The 24,110-nt window shown below is 33.8% G+C and overlaps 2 protein-coding genes across 4 annotated transcripts in view; one reads left to right on the top strand and one right to left on the bottom strand.

Moving 5' to 3' along the window:
* Window positions 1-2,208: 2,208 nt before the first annotated feature.
* Window positions 2,209-5,890, bottom strand: LOC125845329 (uncharacterized). Its single transcript, XM_049524815.1, has 7 exons — window positions 5,673-5,890; window positions 5,530-5,598; window positions 4,994-5,113; window positions 4,834-4,908; window positions 3,986-4,120; window positions 3,764-3,905; window positions 2,209-2,716 (listed from the first exon to the last, which is right to left on the bottom strand). Exons 1-7 carry the CDS (start codon window positions 5,853-5,855, stop codon window positions 2,553-2,555), a joined length of 888 nt encoding a protein of 295 aa, XP_049380772.1. The 5' UTR covers window positions 5,856-5,890; the 3' UTR covers window positions 2,209-2,552.
* Window positions 5,891-15,080: 9,190 nt separating this feature from the next.
* The window catches only part of LOC125845265 (uncharacterized), a 262,691-nt gene continuing 253,661 nt past the window's right edge, over window positions 15,081-24,110 (top strand). The window contains exons 1-5 of one of the 3 annotated variants that reach the window (XM_049524740.1): window positions 15,081-15,386; window positions 21,257-21,456; window positions 22,364-22,465; window positions 23,417-23,468; window positions 23,545-23,663. In XM_049524740.1, the coding sequence (XP_049380697.1) occupies window positions 15,296-15,386; window positions 21,257-21,456; window positions 22,364-22,465; window positions 23,417-23,468; window positions 23,545-23,657 (558 nt within the window). In that variant the 5' untranslated portion in view covers window positions 15,081-15,295 and the 3' untranslated portion in view covers window positions 23,658-23,663. Of the gene's footprint in view, window positions 15,387-21,256; window positions 21,457-22,363; window positions 22,466-23,416; window positions 23,469-23,544; window positions 23,891-24,110 lie in introns of those variants that run through there. The other 2 variants (XM_049524739.1, XM_049524741.1) reach the window with 2 other exon arrangements.

The raw sequence follows: 24,110 nt of genomic DNA, 5'->3' as shown, positions 1-24,110 counted from the left end.
ATCAAAATTACCATTCAATTTTCCATAAGAAACCTCTAATTGTCAATTAAGTGAAGGTAAATTAAGTTCATGGCTAAATTGCCATTTATTCTAATTTTAACGTAATATGGTCAGTTTATTATTTTACTAATTGGTTTGTTTTTGGAAAATGCAGTGCTATAGCTCCATGAAGTGGAATGCGGAAATATCTAAGAAGACTATGATCACTTCATTAGACTTAATGTGTATTGTGCTTCAATGTGTATGATACGATCAATTGTTTTATTTAATAAATTATTGTGTCAAATGGACGGATTGAATTGAATTTGGACGAATAGAAATAGGATGGTTCACGATTGAATATAACATATCAAACAAAACAAAACTAAAAAAATATTTAGCAAGACTTCTCACGGGTCAATCCTCGCTTACGTGTTTAACCTAAATCAATCCAACTGCAGGTCAAAATAAGCGGAGTTAATAACTTGACAAATTAATAAATCATCCAAACTTGAGTAGATTGGACAAATCTTGTTTTAGTAGCTATTTTGATTATCTAAATGCAAAGTCTAGAGTATATTTAAAGCTACAATAAATTATACAACAACATATTTAGTGTAATTTTACAAGTTTTGGGAGATTGGTGTATACACAGTCTTATCAAATCTTGTGAATATAGAAAAATTGGTATTTTCAATGGTTCCTTGACTCAAGTAATACAATATAAAAAAACTAGTATAAAAAGGAAATTATTAGTGAAGAAGAAAAAATAATGGGATAAAAGAATAATAGAAACATAAAACTATATGATAACCTAAAAGTACAATATTAATTTTCTTATTGAAAAAGTCGATCCTAATTTCGTTAGTTTTCTTTTTCTAACTTACCATAAATGGTTAATTAAATTGAATGCAGTAGGATTAATAAAAAAAATATTAGTTTCCTTTCTCTAACTTACCATAAATGGCTAATTAATTGAATCATGTTACAAATTGAGATTATAAAATACCCTATATCTATATATATGTGTGCGCTCTTCGTTTTATCATTAGTTGTTAATTTTCTTACTTTTTTAGATACGGTAAAAACAATGGCAACCTTGTACGTTCATCCAGTTTATTGTTAAAATCCATATCTTTTCCCAATTTCAAGAGTTGAATATCGTCCAATTCAATTAATAGAAACTTCAGTGATCAATAGAAAACCTATTTTCATCAGCTGGGTTTTTCCGCCAGAGGGATGTATCAAGATAAATACTGATGGCAGCTTCATGCCTAATTCGGGGTTGGCGGGTCGCACGCGATGACCGGGGAAGGTGGTTGGACGGGTTCTACGGACAGCTTGGCATGAAAGCTACGTCGAGTCTTACAGCTGAGTTATGGGAAATACACAGAGGTGTGATTTTGGCAAAGTATAATGATTTGAAGAAGGTTATTATCGAGATTGATTCAAGTGAAGCCCTGAAGTGGCTATGTCTGACGGGTAACGTCTCGAAAAGTCATCCCGACAGCGTTGTTATAGAAGAATGCAAGAGTCTTATATCCGAACTTGGGATTGTACTAATTCATACTTTGAGATAGGGAAATAACTGTGCAGATCACCTGGCGACGTTGAGAAGGATACAACAAGAAGAGATGGTAATAATACATCACCCACCACATTCCGTGCAACTTTTGCTTCGTGCGGACATGGATCACGTAGCATATCCTAGGTATCCAAAACATGTATCCTAATGTGGATCGTGAAGTTGTAAATCATTTGTAAAAATTAAAAAGAATGTAATAGCATATTAGCATTGAAATAGAAAAATAAATGTAAAAAGGAGGTTTGACGTCTCGTATTGATTACTACTTGCTTTCCAAAATTCGAGGGACAACTAAACTTTTCAAATTTGTTTGTTTGTTTTTTTTTTTCTTCTAAAAAGAGGCAAAAGAAGTAGTCATTTTAAAGAATTTAAATAATCAAATGTATAATCTCATAATTTTCTCTAGTAAACACTAACATCTAGTGGCAAATGTAGCCGTGAGAACCATAACAGTCAAGCTAATATAATTTGCAACTTTATTGTCTTTCATTCACTCACACATTTCATGGACAAGGATTCGAACAAGTTCACATAAAATGCAAGGATAATAAAATTCAAAGCTGGAACAATTGTAAGCTTCTTCAAAGCCATATGCAAATCCATGGTATAAAGACATATCGTTGGATTAAACCAGCAATCGGATGAATAAATTAAATACAATGTCCCCTAGTGATTATTACATATTATGCTTTCCTTGATTGCCAAAGACCTGCCGATATAAGTTGACTAATGATAACAACTTTCAACTTGAAGATGCACAGACTGAGCTGTAACCTCTCCTGCCAAACATTTTTTTCTTCAGTTTTCAGCATCCTTTGCCAACAAATACAAGATCTTTTGCCAAACAAATATACATGTCACCATGTCATGATTTCTATGCATCATCTCTTCATTCAACCAAATTTAATGAGCTAAACAACACGAACCTAGTTCAGCATTTCATTCAAAATTTCATGTTCCAGAGATAGAAACCTGTTCAGGAATTCGTTCATAACTGGGAATCTAAAGATTGGATTGCAAGCTTGGCTGCTACCAAGGAAATATTATCTTGCACGTATCCAATGGAATCTTCAAGTCTGTCTAGGGTGTCCTTGATGTCCATTGCCCTCAACTTCTTCTTTTGCAGCTTCAGCAGTTCTGACTCAGAGGATCCTAAGGAAAGGGAAAGATAATTGCAAGATTGAAAAATAAGAAACGGACATATTAGATATTCAATTTTCTTTCTCGAACATAGGACTGCTCCAAATGGTTTCCACCATCACAATTCATAACTACATAAGCATGCTACATCTTTCCATTTAGTTAAATACCTATTATTGCAGATCCAATGAGTGTAACTTGCAATATTTGGGACATAAGGATTACCCCTTTTGGTTGAGAAAATCTGATGATGAGCAAGATGTAACACCAAGGATCTAGTTTCTCTTTAGTTCAACATAGAAACAAGAATGGAGAAGATCTGTTTCTTGCTACTAAATAGGGATGTTTCTTGCTACTAAATATAGTTCCTTCGGTTGTCCCTCCTCTCTATGCTATATGAAAGTTGGGATATTTCTTATTTTCTTAAGATATTTCCCCTCTGTTTAGGCAAAGTTGGGATCTATAGGTTTTGATAAACTGAAGCACAAAAGAAAAAAAACAGAAACAAATGAGAGCATTGATGTTCATCTGAATACTCTGGAACTATTATATTACTTTTAGTAGTTGCTCTAACCTGAAATAAACTTATTTGTTCCAGAATATTTAGACAGGGATAAAACTATGCCTCAAACCAGGGGCTATCTATCCTGGATAAGAGGAGAAAGAAGGTAGATAAGAAGAGGCAAAACAATAGTTCAGATTTTGCTTTGCCGAGCTAAATTTGGTCAAAGGTATATAATAATCCAGTGCAACAGGACATTTCAATTCAGTGCAAGTTGTTTCAAGAGTTGGTACAACCTTGAGTTTTGGATGAACAGTAATTACATGTTCACATGTTTATAACTAACAAACCTTAACAGCGTTCAGAACGCAGCAACTACTAAAAGTATTGCTGAAGCTAAACAAGCAGATGACAATAATCATGCCTAGAGTTTCGATATATAGTTATCTATATAGCCAAGCTGGACCTGTAATCGAAACATGCTACCGATCCATTCAGAAGCTGTCAAATGAGGTTTCTACATAATGCATAGATATACTTGGAGACTGAATATTTACCAGAAACAGGTTGAAGTGCTGAAAAGGATACAAGCTCAGCGAGAGGTGGAATGAAGCTGTTGTCACAATCCAGAGCAGGTGTATTCTCAGACCATCTCAAAGAGTTTGCAGTTAAAGTTTGCAACAAAGCTTCCTGAGGAGCCTGAAGAAACATATGCTAATGAAGTGTAATGCTTCCCGAACACGAATAGACTGAACACAGAGAGAAGGCGAAAGGAGAACCTTCAGCTTTATTTCCAAGCTATTCAAACTACGGAGAGCTTCTTTTATCTTCAAGACTTTGGAACTTAGTTCTGTATCACTGTGTGGAATGTTGTCCAGCAATGGTATGACTACACCTGTCAAGTACGGTTCTGCCTACAAATTATGTCAAAGTGAAGACCTGCTTGGATATTCTGATTGTGAGCATAAGAGTTTCTATAGTGCTTAAGTCAATATTCATGGCAAATGATTGCTGACAGAAACAAGAAGTAAGATATGATACTACTTATAAGCCCTTATGCCATTAAAATAACTTGCTCGGTTGGCATAGCTACCTAGTACTTATGAAAGCTCAAAGACAAAAGCCCCTCTTTTCCCATCAGTAAGCTGAACGTTGATAAGGTAAATTGGTCGTTAGCTCACTCCATACCCTACTTTATGACATCTATTATTACCTTTTTATAATCAAACTTTGCTTGAAAGATTTTCTTTCCAGACAACTTTTAGTATTTACACTTAAATTGACAAATAGAAAATGTTTTGGGAAGAAAGGGAGCACACATGTAGAGTGCCACGACTATGGTTTCTTAAAATGATACTGCTTAGAACTTAGAAGAAACATACGTCGGACATAACTGGTAATGACTATAGATACTACTTTTAGCTGTAGAAAGTCACTTGTCCAATCCCATTCACAGGTGTTCAAAGTGTTGAATTGTTACAGTCCAGTCCAGTCCAGTACATATAATAGGCAATACAAAAAAGAGTCATTTAGAAGAAACTCATTAGTCCATTTCCTTTGAAGTGGTTAAAGTGATTCTATCTTGTGTCAGCAGCCATATAGGAGAGTTACCATGTCGGGTTCTTACCTGTTGAAATTTCAGAATTTTGACACGGCCTATACCCCTAATAGATACCAATGCACCAATCTCCAATTGCTCAACCTGCCCAACATAGACATAATGAAGATGTCATTTATATGATAGTAATTTTTTCAAATATAGCAACAAAACAAGTAATATAACTCACTTTTTCTATTGCAACCAAGCAACCATATCTGGCAGCAAAAGATGCTTCTCCTGATGTATCATTGATGGCTATAGGATCTAGAACAAAGTGCACAAAGAACTTGTTCTTCTTAAAAAGAGACTGTACAGGAGAAAAAAGAAACTATTGTTAAGGTAGAATGTTTGGATAGTCAATGAGAATTTGGAACAATATGTATTTGACATTATGTAGTGACAACTCTTTCTATGTAAATGCAAAGATAGTCTTTTTTTTTGGTTGCCAGCCGGTGTTCGGAGCCCAAATTGGAGTTCTGATTAAATTTGAATCGCGCTCTGCAGGGCCCATTCGAGATTGACGCTCCCAACAAGATTTTCTCCATACCTAGAACTCGAGACCTCTGGTTAAAGGTAAAGCACTCCCACCAGTGCACCACAACTCATGTTGGTTAATGCAAAGATAGTTGCTAAAGAAGAAAGTGAGTTATTGGTATATACACAAATTTGAGGGTTAAGTTAGAAATTAGTAAGTTTGTTCATAGAAATGTGTTGATGGTGTACCTCCTCTAAGAGTGCCAAATATCTTGCTTCATACAAATGTAATGTCTTTGTCTCTGAAGGAACTAATACCTGCATAATAAATTACAGTCACTTGAACAACAAAGTGCAAAATCTGACAAAGGAAAGAATGAAGTAAGGTTCACCTGGTCAATAGGGAAAGGGAGAAGCGGAAGCTCTGAGGAAGAAGCACAAGTCACAAAACGCCGACGTTTCTTATGAGAATGAGAGAAGCTAAATAAAATGGGGGTGGAGGTGGAGGGAAGTAATTGTCTTTTACATGTGCAGAGTGTTGATGGCTGACAAAAGGATAAGCTCACATTCATCATCGCTCCACTCTATTGAAAATGAAGCATCAACAACCGTTATACCTCCTCTCTAATTTGATTTTCTTATGTTGTAATTTTATTTTTATGAAAATTATTATTTTTTATTTCAATAAATAAATCACACTTCACAAACACATTATTGAAATATCCTTTGAAAAATCACATATCTTCGTGTTCCTAATATAAATAAATGTGTGCATTTATAAACTTTTAAATACTACTTTATAAAGATTCATTAGTCAATAATAGTAGAAACAAGTTATTTTTTAATAGAGAAAAAATATAAAGTGACACATGAAGTTGTTTCAAATTTTTAAAAAGACCTGAAATTTTTTTTTTTTAAAAAAATACCTTAATTATGCAGACATTCTATTACCTCCTAAACAATTTTGAACTTATATTATTACATTATTTTTTTATTAGTCCCAGATTTTAAAATATAAGTGTTGCCACACACCAATCATTACGTGACACATATTAATTTAATTTGAAATATAATTTCTTTTTCATTTTAAATTCTACTTCATCTTCCACCCTAACTTTCAAGCTACCCATCCCTTCATTTTCTTTCTTCTTCTTCACCTCCTACCCTTAGTCCCTCACCACCCTCTCCCACCCCACCCCACCCCCATGTCAAGTTGAGTCCCTCCTTCATTTTCTTCTTCTTCTTCAGTCAAATTCTTTTCTTTCACTGTTTTTTTCTTATAAAAAAATCATATTGTTTTCTAGACTTTGTTGAGTTATTGATAACAAAACTAATTATTTTTCTAATACAAATCAAAAAATTGAAGGTATCGTCAATTAATTTATCTCTTTTTCATATAACTTCAAAATTAGAAATTATAATTTTGAAAGAATCAATGAATTTCCCTAAAATTGGAAAAGCTTAATTGAGATTTGGATAAAAAACTAAATGATACCTACTAATCATCTTGAAATCTAATGGGTTTATCAAATTGTTCGAAATGTTAAAAAAAGTATTTAGATATAATTTTAAAATTGAAGAGAGTTAAACTAATAGTAGTAAAGGGAGGTGGAGTTGTGATAAAAAGTGATATTGAAAGTGAGAAGCTTCAATGGAGATGAAAAAAAATTTTCGAAGAAGAAGGAAGAAAGAAAAAGGAAAAATAATAAGGAAAAAAAGTTAAAATAATAAGAAAATATATTTTATAGAAAAATACTTGTAAAAATAAAACATATTCGTTATTTTAGTTTGTTCACGCTCTCTTTAAGAGAGTGCATACACTCTCTATGTCAGGTGGACAAACAATGATATAATAATATTAGTAAGGGATTGTTTAGGAGGGTAATAGGACACTTGCATAATTTAGGTGTCTTTTTGAAAATTCGGGACAATTTCAGGTATCACGTTATGTCTTTTCTCTTTTTAATATAATTCTTTCACATGGCATGGACAATCTCTTCATGCCAAATATGAGTTTTTTTTAATATAAATTTTAAATTATGAGCAATTTATGGGATAAGTGTAGGATTTATAGAAAGAAATCGACGAATTGTGTACCTTATATTTTGCACCGGAAGTCGATTGCTCCAAAGTCATGCTTTGAATCACTAGGAATCAAAGTTTGATTCACAAACTAAATGTCTATCTTCAGATAGAAAAAGTTATTTTTTGTCTGGTTTGTGTTATCTTTTGTTGTTTTTGTTTTTTTCGTTGTCTGTTTCTCACCTTTTTACCAATAAAGGAATAAAGCAATTTTATTAAAAGAGGTTGAAAGTTTTTCAGTTTTTAATAATTGTTCCCCCTTCTTTTTCAAATAAGAGATAAGTAGTTCTTATCACTTATCAGACAACTTCTTGGATCGGGTCGGATCAGATCGGTCCACATGGGCGACCCACGACCCAAAACTTACAATAAGTTTTACATTTTAAAAAAATAAAAAATCATGGTTTTAAATTTCAAAATATTTTTTTGTAAAAGAATTGAAATTTGAATCATGATCCCAAATTGCATGTGTTAAATGTAGGATTGAAATCACGACTTCTTTGTACACATTTGTTCACACTATAAGTTCTTCATCTATACGACAATTAATGATAATTTATAATATGTAAAATTAATTATCAATCATCAATTTATATATACTAGTTTCTCCATGTGTTCATGTAACACCTCGCGAGATTCTACGCTGAAAAATTCAAATCATTTGTGTTAAGTGTATCATCTTGGACCAAGTGATTTCCTACTTGATCATGTATGTTAAGGTCTAGTCTTAAGTGTATGAAATGCGTCGGATGTGGTTTAACGTCATAAGGGACCTCTAGCACCGAGTTCAAAGGTTTACAATTGATTAAATTTTTTCATGAGATCATATAAGGAACAACTTCAAACGATCATATCTCTCTACATATAAAGAGTTAGGTGGCCCATGACCTATTAATTTAAAGGTCTATGAGTCTTCTTTCTAACGACATCAAGATTGTATCAATCCAAATCTAGAATAAAAGGTTATGACTAATTTATCATAGGCACTCTAGTGTGTCAGAGAGTGACGACCCATTAGAATGAGACGTAAAAATTGACTAGTAGGCTTGATTTTTGGGAATTTTGATGGTCTAAGTGATGGTCCATTACTCAGTTGACTGTTCGTCACCCAAACGATGTCTGATTTTGGGTTTTTGTAGGGGGATATTTTTTTTAAAACATTTGGGGAGTTATCTAAATGACCTTAAAATATATTAGGAGGGTTAGACAACCAATTTTTATCGTTCAATACCCTCTTATCCTCTTCCCAAAGTTCATCGGTCTAGAATCTTCAAGAAAACCCGAGGTTCATCATCTCCAAGCTTTGAGTTCAGGGATTCTATTAAGATTTTTCCTTTCAGGTATGTGGGATATGATTAATGGGTATCTTTCCACCCATTGAGTCTCAAAAACAACTTTATTCTTTAGTTAATCAGATTCTGGAGGACCTAGGGTTCATATGAAAAAGCACTAATTACATCTTTCTTTAGTTTTTCTTCATAGGTAGCCGATGAATACATGTTTTTACCTAATATTACCTCATAATAGGAAAAAAATCATGTTTTTGAAACTATGTTACTTAAATTGCATGCTTGATTCAGGATGATAAAATTTGTGATGATTAGTTGTACCTTCAATCTTTCATTTCCACATGTATATGATGCTATCAGATAATATGTTTGTTATTTCAATATAAGATTTTAGTATTATTGAGCTATTCACTATTATCAGTATTATGTAGTTCATCTGTATAATTCAGTTAGGAGTATTACTTAACACTGAGCGGACATAGGGATGAAGGCTCACCCATAAGTTAGGACTGAAACCTTTAGTAGCAATCCCCAAGTCTCAGAACTACGTGACACAATAGGATTATAAGGGTCGATTGTCAGATCAAAACTATCTCATTAGTCTTTTATTGACATTATCTATGTGGTATTACATTAGCTCAAATCAGCCTTTATGCGCTAGCAACAGAGGCAAATCTAACATTTCAAGAAACTGGATGCACCATTATAGTAACTATAACTTGGCAAGAAAAAGATAAAAAAAATTACATTATCACAAAAAATATCATGTCCTTATAATTGTACTCAGTGAGACTTCATATCTTGAAACCAATATATATAACATAATTATTCACATTTGCAAATATATTACGCTTTATCTTACAAACTGAACAACCTATAACACCTCATAAATTGAAAAGTTGATTGGAAAGAAAAGTATGTCGGTGCAGGTTTAAACGAGGCCAAGTACGGACCATACAAGGTCCTATGGTCTGTACAAGCTAGCTATGGTTGAGATCCTGAAAATTGAAATTTTGGAAAGTCTCTGATAGAATTCCACGAGACAATAGGATGACTTGTGGATGGTCTACAGGCCTGTAACACTTGGTCGTGAAAGTGATGTTTGGGACTTAAAAGGAATCCTTAACTTGGGATGTACAAGAGGGGTCGACGATTCATGAAAGGGTTGACGGGTCATGGTTCATGGACGTGGTTCAAAGTTCATAATCTTGGTCTCCAGTAGCTTGGTCTACGATTGACGAGTACGGCCTGTAGAAACCTGTACGAATCGTACATGGGTTCGTAGGGTCAATTCGACAGTTTTTAATTCAGGGTTATTTGAGTCTTTTCCCACCCTTTTTAATACCTAAATTATGTCATTTCTAGACTATTTCTAAGATGTATAACTGATTTTACTCAAATTTACCATATTCCCTCTCATTCTCTCAAAATCTCCCAAAGCTCCAATGGTCTTCTTCTAAGGTTTTTCTCAAGGTAATTTAGGGTTTCTTCAAGCTTTCAAGTCTCCATTTCAATCTCAAGTCTAGGGTTCATAAAAGTACGTGGGAAGTTCATAATGGATCCTTTTCCATCCATTGACTCCCTAAGAAACCCCAATTTCTATGAATTCCAACCCAAATTCTAGGATTTTGCATGATTTCTTATGGGTTCAATTAATTATGAATAAATTCATTATATTTGATCTTATTTGCATGAATTGATCTAAATTATATATTTTTAACGATTTTCACATGAACTCATGCTATATGAATACTTTATGATTCTGAATTAAGTTTCAAAGATATTCATGCACTATGAATTGAGGAATTTATGTATCAAGAATGCTTTCAGATAAAGTATCGACATGTTTTATGAAAAGGTTACTTCCAATTGAAGTATTCTTATTATGAAAAGATAATCATGATTTAGATGCTTTAGATAAGTGCCTTTATGAGTATGTTATGAAATCATAATTTTGAAAGGAGCTATTGTATGATATGAAATTTATGATTTAATTAGTTATATTGTATTTTTACCATTTTAAGTGTTATGATAATGATATGATTATGCCTATTTTCGTTGGGAGTTTATTTACCTAAAATTACCTCAGAATAGGGAAAATCCTTGTCTTTGAAACTGTGTTACTTAAATTGCATGCTTTATTCAGAATGATAGAATTTGTGATGATCAATTGTACCTTCAATCTTCCAGTTCCACATGTAGATGATGCTTTAAGATAAAATGTTTATTATTTCAGTATCAGATTTCAGTATTATTGAGCTATCCAATATTATCAATATTATGTAGTTTATCTGTATAATTCAGTTTGGAGTAATACTTAGCATCAAGCGGACATAGGAATGAAGGCTCACCCATAAGTTCGAACTAAGACCTTTAGTAAAAATTCCTAAGTCTCAAACTACGTGCTACGTAGGATTATAAGGACCATCCATTAGACCAAGACTGACTCCTTAGCCTTTTATTGACATTAGCTAAATAGTACCACATTTGCTTAGATTAGCCTTTATGCGTTAGCAATAGAGGCAAAATCAGAATTTTAAGAAAATAGACGCACCATTTCTTTAAAGATAAGATTTAAAGAATTACAATAACAATAATTTGGCAAGAAAAAGATAAAAAAAAAATTACATTATCACAAAAAATATCATCTGTTTATAATTGTACTCGGTGAGACTTTATATTTTGAAAACAATCTATAGTATCATCACTTATATTTGTAAATATCTTACAAACTAAACAACTTGTAACACCTCAGAAATTGGAAAGTTAAGTGTAGAAAAGTGTGTTGGTGCAGGTTTAAATGTAACACCCCGGATTTAAAACTAGGCAAAGTAGCAATTTTTGGAAATTTCATCCACAAGGACCCAACCACAGGTTATGGGTCGAGCCACGAGCCGTAGGTGGGGACGTGGAGAGGGCAACCAAAGATTTTGTCTAGGCATGAACCACAGAGGGACCTACAGACCGTAGGTGGGTCCACGCCCCATAGTCCCAACAACTGTCAATTGGACGAAAGTCTCTGACCACGAACGACGACTGCCAAGATGGATCGTAGGTCCATCCACGGTCCGTCAGTCGTGGTCTCGTGGGTCAGGCCTGGACGATTATTTTTAGGGGCATATGGATCTTTTCCAGTTTTAATTAAATCAATATGGTGTCGTTTTTCCTAAGTCTAGACCACCTATATAAGTATTTTTAACCCCCAAAACCCCTCATTCAAGTCATTCTCTTAATTCCCAAAAGAAAACCCTAAACTCCTCTAAAAAAATCTCTTTCTAGAAGTTGGAAGAAAAAGGAAGAAATTGGAGCTAGGTCAAGATCAAGTCTCTCAATCTTCAAAATTTTGTGGGCTTTGTGACTAATATATGATGTCTTTTCATCCATGAGATCCTTCCTCCCATGGAGTCCCCTAGAATTCCACAATTTGAAGAAGAATTTCCCCAATTCTAGTTAGGGTTTCTTCCAATGTTGTGGGTTATGATGAATGTTGATCCAATTGAGTGGATTATGATTGTTTATGATTGAATTGATAGAATTGCATGTATTTAGGATGAAATTACATGTACCCATGCCTATCCTATGATTTTAGGGTAGAGTTGATATGATTTGGGTTGATGCCATGAAGGGAAACTTTGTGGGTTAGATATCTCCTTATTGGATTGATGAAGTATGATTAGAATTGCTTGGGATTAAAGCATCTATGATGCATATGATGTTAATTGCTTGAGAGTAAAGCATAGATAATGATCCTGAGACGTAGTGCTTTGAGAGTAAAGCCTAGACTATGAATTGTTGATTGTTAATGTTATGATGTGGAATGGATACTTCCCATAATGAATTAATAAACATGTTTGAATGAATGTGGAAGGTTTACTCACATGAATGATTCTAGGTTGAAAGGATTGCTCACCTAAAATGAATCTACACTAAAAGCTTATGTAATTGATAAGGCTAGAGGCAATTACCCTTGTCCTCCATATGTAAGGATATGAGGTGACTCCCATACTACTTAAAATTGAACAAAAGGTGAGTCCCCATGTTCTTACTATGATGAATGGACACGGAGGCGAGTACCCATGCTCCTTATGAAATGATGTGGAGGCGAGTACCTGTGTCATATGATGTGCTTGTTGAGGCTAGTACTCGCAATCTTAAAGTAAGGCAAGAGGCAAATACCCATTAGCCTTTATAAGCTAGGCATTGAGGCAAATCCCCATGTATTAAAAGTAAGTATGAATAATGTAATTATGTTATGAAAATGATTTGTTTGGAGTGTTGCTAGATATGCCTTCCATAATGCAAGCTTGATTAGAGGCGGATGACCTATGTCTTGGTTAAGGATAAGTGAGGTTACTTAAAGAAGTATTCCTCTTTCATTATGATTCTTATTATGTCTTGATTATGTTTATGCCTTATGTCTTATGTTAGATGGTTTGAGACAATGTTGTTAGACTTTCGCTCGTTTATGAAAGACTTTGATTGTATTGAAAGGTTTTAAATTTCCGCCCATTTCTATCACTTTATGTTATGATATGCTAAGTGTTTTGTATGAGGCCTCTCGGGGTCTTATACACCTTGTACATCTAGAGGGTACCCCTGGATCGTGACATTAAACGAGGCCAAGTATAGACCGCACAAGGTCCTATGATCCGTACAAGGCAGTCGAGGTCCTGGAAGTTGAAATTTTGGCAAGTCTCTAACAGGATCAATCATTGAAAAGTAAAATCGAAGCCTGACTTTTTTTTATTTTCTTTAGTTAAGTGTGACTTGATGGCGTTAGTATGTGACTTAATTGCACCTTTTTTCATACGTTGAAAATAGTTGATTTTGCCATATTTATTGCAAAAGATAAAGATCAAATATTTATTCGCCATCATAGTGAAATTTATTTGAATGGATTGATATCGACATGTATGCGTTTTCTTCTAACTCTGCTTGCAAAATTAGTAGAAACATTTAACGCATTACCATTAGCAACACATAATCTAATTTGTCTCCAAATTCGATCAATGATACTTCTTGTTGTGTTGAACAAAACAATTGCTTACTTTATAAAACTATGTTTAATTTTCCATCATTACTTTCAAAAGTCGCTCCGCAATTGCTTGACGCTTTTTCAAATTGAATTGTTTCGTTATGGCAATCAAGTCTTCTGAAAATACAATACTCATTTTAGTATATATATTTTTAAAATCACTGATTCAGTACAGAAAAATGTGAAAGGAGGAATTGAAAGATTAAAAAGGAGGTATCTCTTCTTATATGCAGTCAATTACCCAAGATTTTAAAATTTGGGAAAAAAATGCCGCTTCAAAGAAAAAAATTTGAGTTTTATCCCACAATTTTTTGACAGATGTTTGAAGCTTTCAATTTCTCGAAACTATAATTAAAACAAAAAAATAAGAACTACTTTTACCTGCAACAACAAAAATTCCATCATTTTGGAGTTTATCTTCTTCATTCAAAGACTAAGAGAGAGAGAGAGAGAGAGTAGAGAATGCGTGTAAAAAGAAGTGAGAGAAATGAGTATATTAAACTCTTTGCTTTACATTAATGACTAATTTGAACAACTTATTAAGAGAGAAAAGTCATAAACTTTTCTATTCCATATCAAAAGTACTACTCCCTCCGTCCACTTTTATTTGTCATGTTGCGCTTTTTGAAAGTCAATTTAACTAATTTTTAAAGTAAATTAGGTTACATTAATTCAATATTTTTTTTTTAAAAAAGATATTCAAAAGTTATACGAAAAGTACTATAAATTGCATTTTTTTGCATATCAATATGATGAAAAAATACATCGTAAAATATTGGTCAAAGTTCTTATAATTTGACTCTAAAAAAGGAAACCATGACAATTAAAAGTGGATGGATGAAATATTATTTTTTATTTAACAATTTAGACTTCTTAATAAGGATACTTTTGGAACATTTCAAAATCTTTCCATGTCTAACTAGTCAGCCTCTAACTTAATTCTTGAATCTGCGAAATCGCTTCACTTCAAAGTAAAAGTTTGTGGTAACGGTGGACTGACAGATAAAACAGCTATTAAAGCTATGATTGTCAATTGAGTAGGTAATTTCTTAAACTCCGTGGTAAGTCAAAATAACTCATATAATGATGAAATGAGCAATGGTTTTTGATGTGTATTGACACATGACAATTATGTGATGCTGATGGGACAATGATACGATGCCTGTGTAATGCATTTTTATTATGATATTGGTATTAAAATGTTAGGGACATAGTGATATTTATTTTCGTCAAATAAAAAGAAGAGGATAAATACTAAATAATATTCGTAAAGTTAAAATGTTAAAGTAACTATCAAGTTTGTGAGTGATTTTTTGTATTTTCTTCTTAAAATATGAATTCGTTTGTTGATTAATATAAATAGAGGTAGGAGGATGTGGTTTAAGCTAAAAACGAAAGGGCGCAAATTATATTTTGTAAAAAGATGAGGGGTACATCCGATTAGAAGTTTCTGTTCGGACTTGAATCAATTCTTACCTGTTAAGAAAAAAATAGGCACAGAAGAGCTTTTGCAAGTCTCAAAGTGGATCCATTGAAATTCTTTGATTCAACAAAATACTCATAAAAGAAAGAAAGAGGAAGGGAAAACCCAGTGATTGTATGAAAAAAAATGGATGGACCTCCGGAGAATGATGTTTGTTCTATCTGCCATGGCCCTTTCCATGTCCCTTGTCAAGCTAATTGTTCCCATTGGTTTTGCGGTGAGCTTCTATCTCTTTTATTATTAATTCGTTGTTTATTAGTACTTGCTATTGTGTAGCCGAAATTAGAGTTGAAGAATTCTTTTTCTTGTCTAGAAATGGAGAAACTTGACAAATTGAGTGTGACATTAAGAATTTCTTGTAATTGTGTCATGGAAAAGTTACAAATGTTTGTTGTGGGTTTTGATTGAAAAATTCATTTTCAATTTGAAATATATGTATCTTGAAGATCTTTTTTCTTGATTTGTGAGAAAGTGGGAGTAATCTACTTGCTTATATTGGGAAATTCACATAGCTGTATTGGGTTTTTATCTGGGTGTGTATTTGATATTTGACAAAAAAATTTAGGTCATCTCAACTCATAAATGGATATAAATGTATACCTAGTGCTTAAAGCAAGTTGCGTATGCAGGGGAGTGTCTTGTTTTTTGCTAGTGTACCCATACTTGCTAAAAGACAGAGAGTTTGGAATACATATTAAGTAAATGAATGAGTTGTGTGTATCAAGAAGAAGCTAACCTAGAGTTGTTGGATGAATAATTGTTTGGTTATGATATGGTGCTGAAACCATGGTTTACTCTGCACACTACTAAATGGGGCATCAGATCTACTCTGAGTAGTCTTCCCTCCCTCCTATTAGTGCTTTTCCTTGTGTGTCATGTCCTCCTCTAAGCAGTTTCATTTGACACATGCATGTCTAACAGAAGTATGCTTTTCAAGATCTTCCAAGATACTTTGGTTACTCGCTAAGAATGTAACATATCCATGTCAGATGCATCAGAGTGTCCTATTTCCACGAGTCTTCCAAGTAACACACTGGCTTGTAATTTTGAACATAGAGGTTTCTTGAGTGGAATGCCATCTTAACATAAGCAAGGTACCAATCCGTGCATGCTGAGGTCATATAACGGTAAAAGATAGGTTTCGAATTGATGGGTTTGAATAAGTCTGTCCAATAATCTGGATTGAGGAGAAAGCAAATTAAGAAGTTTTTTGCCTCGAAAAGGAGGGAGGAAAGGACGACTGATTGAAACTACTGAGGTAGCTCATAACAAATATTTTGTAAAGAAATTTGATCTGCAGAAAAGGACAGGTAGATAGAAGACCAGAATCATGATCTTTTTCTTCCTTTTCAAGTTCATGTACTTGAAAAGGAACTTATCAAAAAACGTTCAGGTACTTACATAATAACATTGCACATGTAAGTATAGGTGTCTCTCAATTGTAATTTGCTTTTGTACATGTTTCAGAGATGAGCATAGGTGTCTAGCTTTTCCTCTAGATTATATTTCTTTCTCTTGATGTACCCCCCAGGGGCGTATCTAGAGGGGGTGCCGTGGGTTCACGTGAACTCATGCTCCCCTCTCTAGATCATATATAGTAGTGTTGTATTTTTTATAAAATATTTAAATATATATGTGTGAACCCACATTCAAAGTATCATATAATAATACGATGATGATTGGGTGCACCCCTCTAAGTGAGGATAGAAATTTAAATCTTATATCTATCTTGTCTTTTACTAATGCCTCTCTAAGTGGTTATTGGTTACACTTTTGGCGTTTTAACTAATTATTCTTTTGTTTTTTTCCTTTAATCTTTCAAAATTTTCAAGTGTGTTACATTGAAAATTCCTAAAATAATTAGCACTGTAAATTTTTTATATAATTAAATCAAATGTGTATATTAAAATTTAAAACTAGTAGCATTATATGTTTTGGACCTATAANCCTCTCTAGATCATATATAGTAGTGTTATATTTTTTATAAAATATTTAAATATAGATGTGTGAACCCACATTCAAAGTATCATATAATAATACGATGATGATTGGGTGCACCCCTCTAAGTGAGGATAGAAATTTAAATCTTATATCTATCTTGTCTTTTACTAACACCTTTCTAAGTGGTTATTGGTTACACTTTTGGCGTTTTAACTAATTATTCTTTTGTTTTTTTCCTTTAATCTTTCAAAATTTTCATGTGTGTTACATTGAAATTTCCTAAAATAATTAGCACTGTAAATTTTTTATATAATTAAATCAAATGTGTATATTAAAATTTAAAACTAGTAGCATTATATGTTTTGGACCTATAATTTTAAAATTTAATGATTCATATTAAAAACCTAAAAGTCAAACCGATCAAATTTATATTTAAGATACATTTTTTTGTAATTGTGCACCCATCTTGCGGCAATCCTGGATACACCTCTGGACTCCCCCCTCCTCTTGGTTTTCTGAAGTGAAGTGAAATAAAATGCCCAAACAAGCTCTTTTGAGGGCTGATTGTTATGAATCTTTCTGGAAGATTGATTCACAGGGCAATACATAAATCAGCTCGTTAAAGGGAGGCTGAAACCTTAGAGTTCATTAAAAGAGAGAACTTCGATCTCTTCAACTCTTCAAAGGTAGATTGAAACCTTAGAGTTCAATGGAAGAGAGAACTCTAATCTCTTGCTTTTTGCTGAAAAATGACTAACTGATTTATTCATCAAAAGCCCCTTTAAAAGGAGTCATATTACATCAATAGGAAGTCTAATTCTTATGAAAGTAGGAGACCTAAATCCTATTCTGAACTAATAACTATAGCTTAACCTAATCCTTATGAAAGTATAAAACATAAATCCTATTCTAGAATAATAAATAAAGCTTCTAAAATATAACTAAGTACTTAATTTAATGGCTTCCAACGCATCCCTAACACTGATTTACAACAAAAAAAAACCATTTAATCAGTATGTCTCAAGTCACAGATGCCAATGAATTACAAGCTACCTCAAACTATCTCATTCACCATGGGGACCTAGTGACCAACTATCATCTAATGTCAGCCGAACTAATACCTTTAGATGCACAATTGTGGAGAATGGATATTTTGAGCCTTCACTGAAAATGGTGTGCAAGAAACAAATAAAAGCTTTGGTGTTATTAAAGCTAAGCTCCCTGCATCATGTCTCCTATCCCTATGTTGCTTGAACCATTCAAAATCCCTGCCGCACCGGTGTCAATCTAGCACGATTTGGGTGTGAGATGTGGTCAATTTACTTAGGGTGCTTTAACTTAATCTATGACCAACAAGTATAGATTAATTGGGTATTCTGTTTGATTTCTTGGTTTATGTTATATGTATATACTCCAATTAGTTTTACAAAGTATGAGACACTTTGCTATTACATTTATCTTATCAATACAATTTTAGGTGTTTATAAGGAATTACATTTCATTATTATATTTATACTGCAATAACTTTAATTGATTGAAATATATACGTGTCTATATTGTAATACGTTCATTATCCGTAGCCCGACACCCATGTCGGCACTCAAATCCATACCCTAAATCCTAAAATTTATGCAATGTAATAATCCGACCTCTAGTCTGAGAAACATGGGTCAATCCTTGTCTGATAGATGTGAAATTAAAGCACTGTGTGCACCTACAGTAGATGCATTTTTCTGTAAGTTTATACTTTAGTTTTGTTAGGAAATCACCTATTGCTTATAAGGTTTCCATGTATACAACCACAGAGAACGTGTATGCATTTAGTCTATGTTTTTATAGCTTCCTTCTTGGAATGAAAGAGTGGCAACAAGATCCTGTATTACCTGCTGCCTAGAATGTGGATGATTGACATATCTTTGAGTATGATCAGTTGGTGCAGACCTCTTTAATAATTTCAGTGAGAAACTTTTTCCTATTGAGTGAAACGTTATTTAATTTAAAGATATAGGAGGAGGAGGATAGAGTTGTCAAAATATTCATTATCTACAGAAAACTGTCTTGACATTGTTACTTGCATCTCGGATAAATATGACATGAAGCATCTGTCCTTCAAAATTGAGCTCATAAAAGTGTGCAAAGTTATGCAGTAAAACTTTTGACTGTTTATCCTGTCTGAAATAAAAAAAATCTTGTCAGTGTCCTTACCTTATTCCAGTGATTTTTATAGGAAGAAGGTCAAAAAAATAACGGGATATTATTTTGGCACATTTCTGCTTATTGAGTGCCTGTTTGTCCATGGATAGTTTTCTTTTATTAAGGAAAACTGTGTGGACATAGAACTGTTACAATTTTTTGGAATTCAATTTGAAGTTAAAATCTGGAATCCTAAAAACTTTAAAATGTTGTTTTCACAATTTTCACTCCAAGTCAAGTTTAAAAACAACTCCAATCTGTGTTCATGTAAAATATAACTCCAATTTCGAAATACCATTTTCAACTTGAAAACAATACTACTTTTTTCCAGATATCACAATTCTTATGTCCAAACGCCACTAAATAATAACCAAGTTAGAAAATCTTGCCAGTAGCACAGTATATTTCTTGCTGGTGACTTAAGTGGGCTACTGGGCTATAAAGTAGAAAGAGAATTAGAATGTTGAAGTTGTAGCACATTTCATGGATTAATCGGATTGTATCAAAATCTAGATTCTTGGGTTGCGCTATGTCAGTGTAGATTGGAGAGGGCATGTGATTAGGGGATATTTCTGCTTTATGCAGTTACAAAAACACTATATGCATTAAACTGTCTTATCCTACTTAAAAGATGATAAACTGAAGTAATGCATGGGTCATGAAAGAGAAACTCTCCCCTTCTCCCTAAATTTTGAGACTTGATTAGGGATACAAGTGTCAAAATTTACCAATCTTTGAATTTCAGTTTTTAAATATCATCAGTTTTGAGCGAAATTCTTAGATTTAAATCCAGCCATTACTTGAGAAAACCGTGGTGAAAGTAAAATGTCTAGATTTTATAAATTAGCAATCTGGTCAAGTTTCCTGGATTGAGGGAATAGCTGTTAGTTGCCAGCATTTTGAACATTATTTACTATAACCAGAATTCTAAGATGTGGAGTAGGAAAGCCAATTGGCTATTTTAGAAGGATAGTAGATGACTAGAACTACAAATCTTTGTTTTTAGTACTGTAACTGCATGGAGTGTTGCTGCTTCCAAACTTAATATTTGAAATTGTTGGCTTTCTTCTCTAATGTATCTCCTATAACTACCCCTTAAAATACTTCAACCTATAAATGATTATCAAGTTTCTAAATTTTACCCAATTATAGCTTGTGCTTCTTAACCTGAAATGGTTTGACACTGTTTTTGGCTTTTTCCTCAACTCCTCTTCCTTTGATTTTGTTTTGTCAAGAGTTAAACTCTAGTCGAAGAGTATGTTTTGTAAACCTATATTTACGTCTATTGAGGACCTTACAGATTTCTGAATTTCTTTTAATCAAGTAATACAATTTTATTTATGAAAGGTAGAACACGGATGGACCTTAGGGATTGCTGAAGTCCAGTAGCCAATAAGAGTTTGTAAAGAATTAGGGGCTGTGTGAAGTTGATCTGTCATTCTGAGGTCTCTTGTAATCAATATTCTCCTTGTAAAAAAGAGGAAAGGAATAGGTAATGTTTCCTTATTGGTGCGTTATTGAATCAACAAGCTAGTCTTAATAAAACTATATTTAGCTTGGAATGGTATTTTCTAGTCTTTTTGTTACCCTTCCCTAGGAGCTCCCATCTTTTTGCTCCCTTGGTGACTCGAATTCACAACCTTAGGGTTGGAAGTGAGGGGTGGTTACCATCCGAGCAACTCCCTCTTGTCGGTATTTTCTAGTCTATGATCATTGATCAGGATGTCAAGTAATTGGACTAATGATACTTTGCCTAAAGGACTTTTGTGCAAACTAAAATGTTAAAAACAAACTTAATTAAGAATGCTGAGAATTGAAAGTATACTAGTGTTGAGTAAACGTTTTCAGTGGGGAATGTGCTAGCATGTTCAGTCTAGCAATAGAGATTGCAACTCTCCATCACAAATATTGAGTATATGTATTGAAATTCTACCTTGGCTTCCTCCTTTCTAGCTAGCTGTATTCTACAAGTTTGGGATCATGGATCAGCCCTTCAAGCATGTAAATGTCCATTATGCCGTCGTCCGATTACCTTGTTGGTTCCTAGTGAGTCTGCATCAAGGTTGCATCAAGATCCTGAAGTTCCTGAGGTGTTACGGAGAGTTGAGCAATATAACCGCCATTTTGGTCAACATGCCAATGGCCTTCTCCAGGTATTTCGTTTGTTACCTATGCATATCTTTCCTCTGACATGATTCACTGCTACACTCTTTATCAGCAAGTACTGTTCTATTGAGGAACTTTTCCATTCTCTTTTTGTTCATTTTTCATTTTTGGCAGGGGATAGGGATGAATCTTTTTTTTTCTCTCCTTGGTTTACTGCAGTCATGAAACTGTACCTAAAATTATTGGTTGATTCTTGAACAGGTAGAAGTTGAAATTTTAGGAGTACTTAGTTGGAAACTGGTTTTCGGTGTGAGTTTGTGTAGGATCATTGTACCAGACTACTAGTATACCCGGGCTAATAATTTATTTATATTCTGCTCCAACTCTGCATTTATGCATGCAAAGGTCTATCAACAAATTTGCAGTGCTATGTGCTTAAAGAACAGTCATTTTTTGTCTCCTTCGGTGAATAATGCTCTGGTAACTGCAGAGCTCAGACTTGCAGTGCTATATGTTTAAAGCTATGTGCTTACATATGTGGGCTTGTTACCCAAGCAGGGGCAGTAAAGTAATCGGATAATGCCCTGGTCTCTATTCTCATCCTTACAGGAACCAACAGAGGAGATCTAAGGAGCACTAATTTTTCAATTTGGTTGGAGTTAGTTACAGAATTAGGGTCCATTAAGATTCTAATTTTATGCTCTGTACAGCTTTCCTGAAATATGTGGTATATATAAGGAAGAGAAACATGCTCTATTAAGGGGTCTTATATTTTCTAGCACTTCTTTTCACCCCATGTATAACTTGCCTGGAATATGTTGTGACTATAGCCCATGTAGTTTGCCTTTCTGTTAAGAATTAAAATTCATTAGTCCTTGTGTATTTATTAACACGTCAACTGACCACAAATGTTGTATTCAGTTGAAAGATAATATATGATCTTTGTTTTGACAGAGAATGCAAGATCTTCCATTTCTCCTCCGAAGATTACTGCGAGATATGACAGATCCTCAAAGATCTCTTCCGTTTGTCATGAGGGCGCGTGTCTATTTGGCAGTAAGTACCCAATTATGCACCATCTATTGGATCACCATTCGAGTTCTCTTCTCTGTTACTTCTCTATTTTTAGTTTCTTTTTCTACAGAGGTAGCTGATCTATCCATGTAGAGCAGTTCCGTTCGATCTCAATTTTATTTTCTAACCCAAACTTTCCGATCTTCTCAGTTAACAGCAGGATCGATATATGCTTTCTTTGCATAAATTTTTATTATTTTTGTCGTGATCTAAGATATAGCAAGGCACTATATATGTACCTTATCATTTGCAGTGTGCCAATAGATTTACACTGGGGTGTGGGAGGAGGGTAATCTGTTAGCTTTCCCGCAAGCACATCTGACAGAGAGTTGGTTGTGAACATCTCTGTTGTCTGCATGCCGCATCACTACAGAATGATGATGATGTTAGATACTAGTTGAAAACATTCGGGGAGTTGTGTGATAAAATTAGATGTGCAAGCCATGAGGTATATGTGATTTCAGTTGTCTATTTCACTCATGTAAAATGCATTAAACTTCGTAGGTGCATGATGTGTAATAGGTATCTGAAGGTGACAGATCTGGTTTACATAAGGTTCTGAAAGCTGGCAGATTACTGATGTATCTTGATGACAAAATTCATAAATTGCCACTTCATTAAATACTAGACAGTTTGTACTGTTTGAAGTTTACGTGGACCATTCTCCTTAGGAGTCGACAGTTGTTTCGTTCTTATGAAATTAGGTCCCCTTATCCTGTATCCTCCTCCGAGTGTTAGACTAGAATGGAATTCTTATATAGTAGTCAGTTTGAATTGAATTCTCCTAAGCAACTTGGCACAGTTAGAACTTCTAATTGGGGTTAAGTGCATGAATTCAATCTAACCCTATACTGAGGGATGGAAGTGTAAACATTCAGCATTTCCCGACTCTATTTTTTACATGGATCATCTAAAATGTTATTTAATTTTCAGGTTTTTATAAGTGGTATATACGTCCTTAGCCCCGTGGATCTTATCCCAGAAGGTAATGGTTGAATATTCTCTCTGAAAATGTCTATCATATTGTTCAGTTTATGACTACTATTCTTCTCTTTTTGCAGGGTTTTTGGGTATAATAGGTTTACTAGATGATCTGATTATCATGTTCATCTGTTTCCTTCATGTTGCTGCTCTGTATAGATCAGTTCTTCTGTTTCGGCATGGAGGTTCTTAAATGCTTGCATCACATGACAATTGCAAAAAAGTGAAGAAGAGATGACAAACATTTTCTTGTTTCGTATTCAATCAGTGTTCAATGGCTGTTTGCTGGAAAATCTGTACTTTTACATGATTTAGCTTATTGTACTTGTACAATTGCAAATATAACTCGGTGTAGAGTTACAGTCGATGACACTGTGTCATACTTGGAGCATTGTATTTCTGTCATCGATGAGCTTCTTCCCCCTCCTGTCTCCTTATTTCTTTTTCGTTTTCATTTCTTTCGTATATTTTTTGTCGCTTGCTTCCTGTACTGTTCAACAGGATATGTTATATCACATGTAGGATTAACTACATCATAAGAGAATAGAAATGTTGCAGATATTAGTAATTGGAAATTTTCTATTTGGAGATGAAAATAGATTTGTTTTTTCCCAAATAATTGTGCAAAACCGTTTGTTGGTATTGT

The sequence above is a fragment of the Solanum stenotomum genome, chromosome 11 (assembly GCF_019186545.1).
Source record: "Solanum stenotomum isolate F172 chromosome 11, ASM1918654v1, whole genome shotgun sequence".
Lineage (NCBI taxonomy): Eukaryota > Viridiplantae > Streptophyta > Magnoliopsida > Solanales > Solanaceae > Solanum > Solanum stenotomum.
The sequence above is the reverse complement of the archived record's forward strand: the minus strand, read 5'-3'. Positions and strand labels throughout refer to the sequence as shown.

Bases quoted from the DNA above. Each gene is read 5' to 3' on its own strand.
- LOC125845329 (XM_049524815.1), bottom strand. From the start codon at position 5,855: ATGATGAATGTGAGCTTATCCTTTTGTCAGCCATCAACACTCTGCACA. The intron at 5,114-5,529 runs GTACACCATCAA...TCTCCTGTACAG, and splicing joins ATTTGGCACTCTTAGAGGAG to TCTCTTTTTAAGAAGAACAA. The intron at 4,121-4,833 runs GTAAGAACCCGA...CATAATTTGTAG, and splicing joins AAATTCTGAAATTTCAACAG to GCAGAACCGTACTTGACAGG.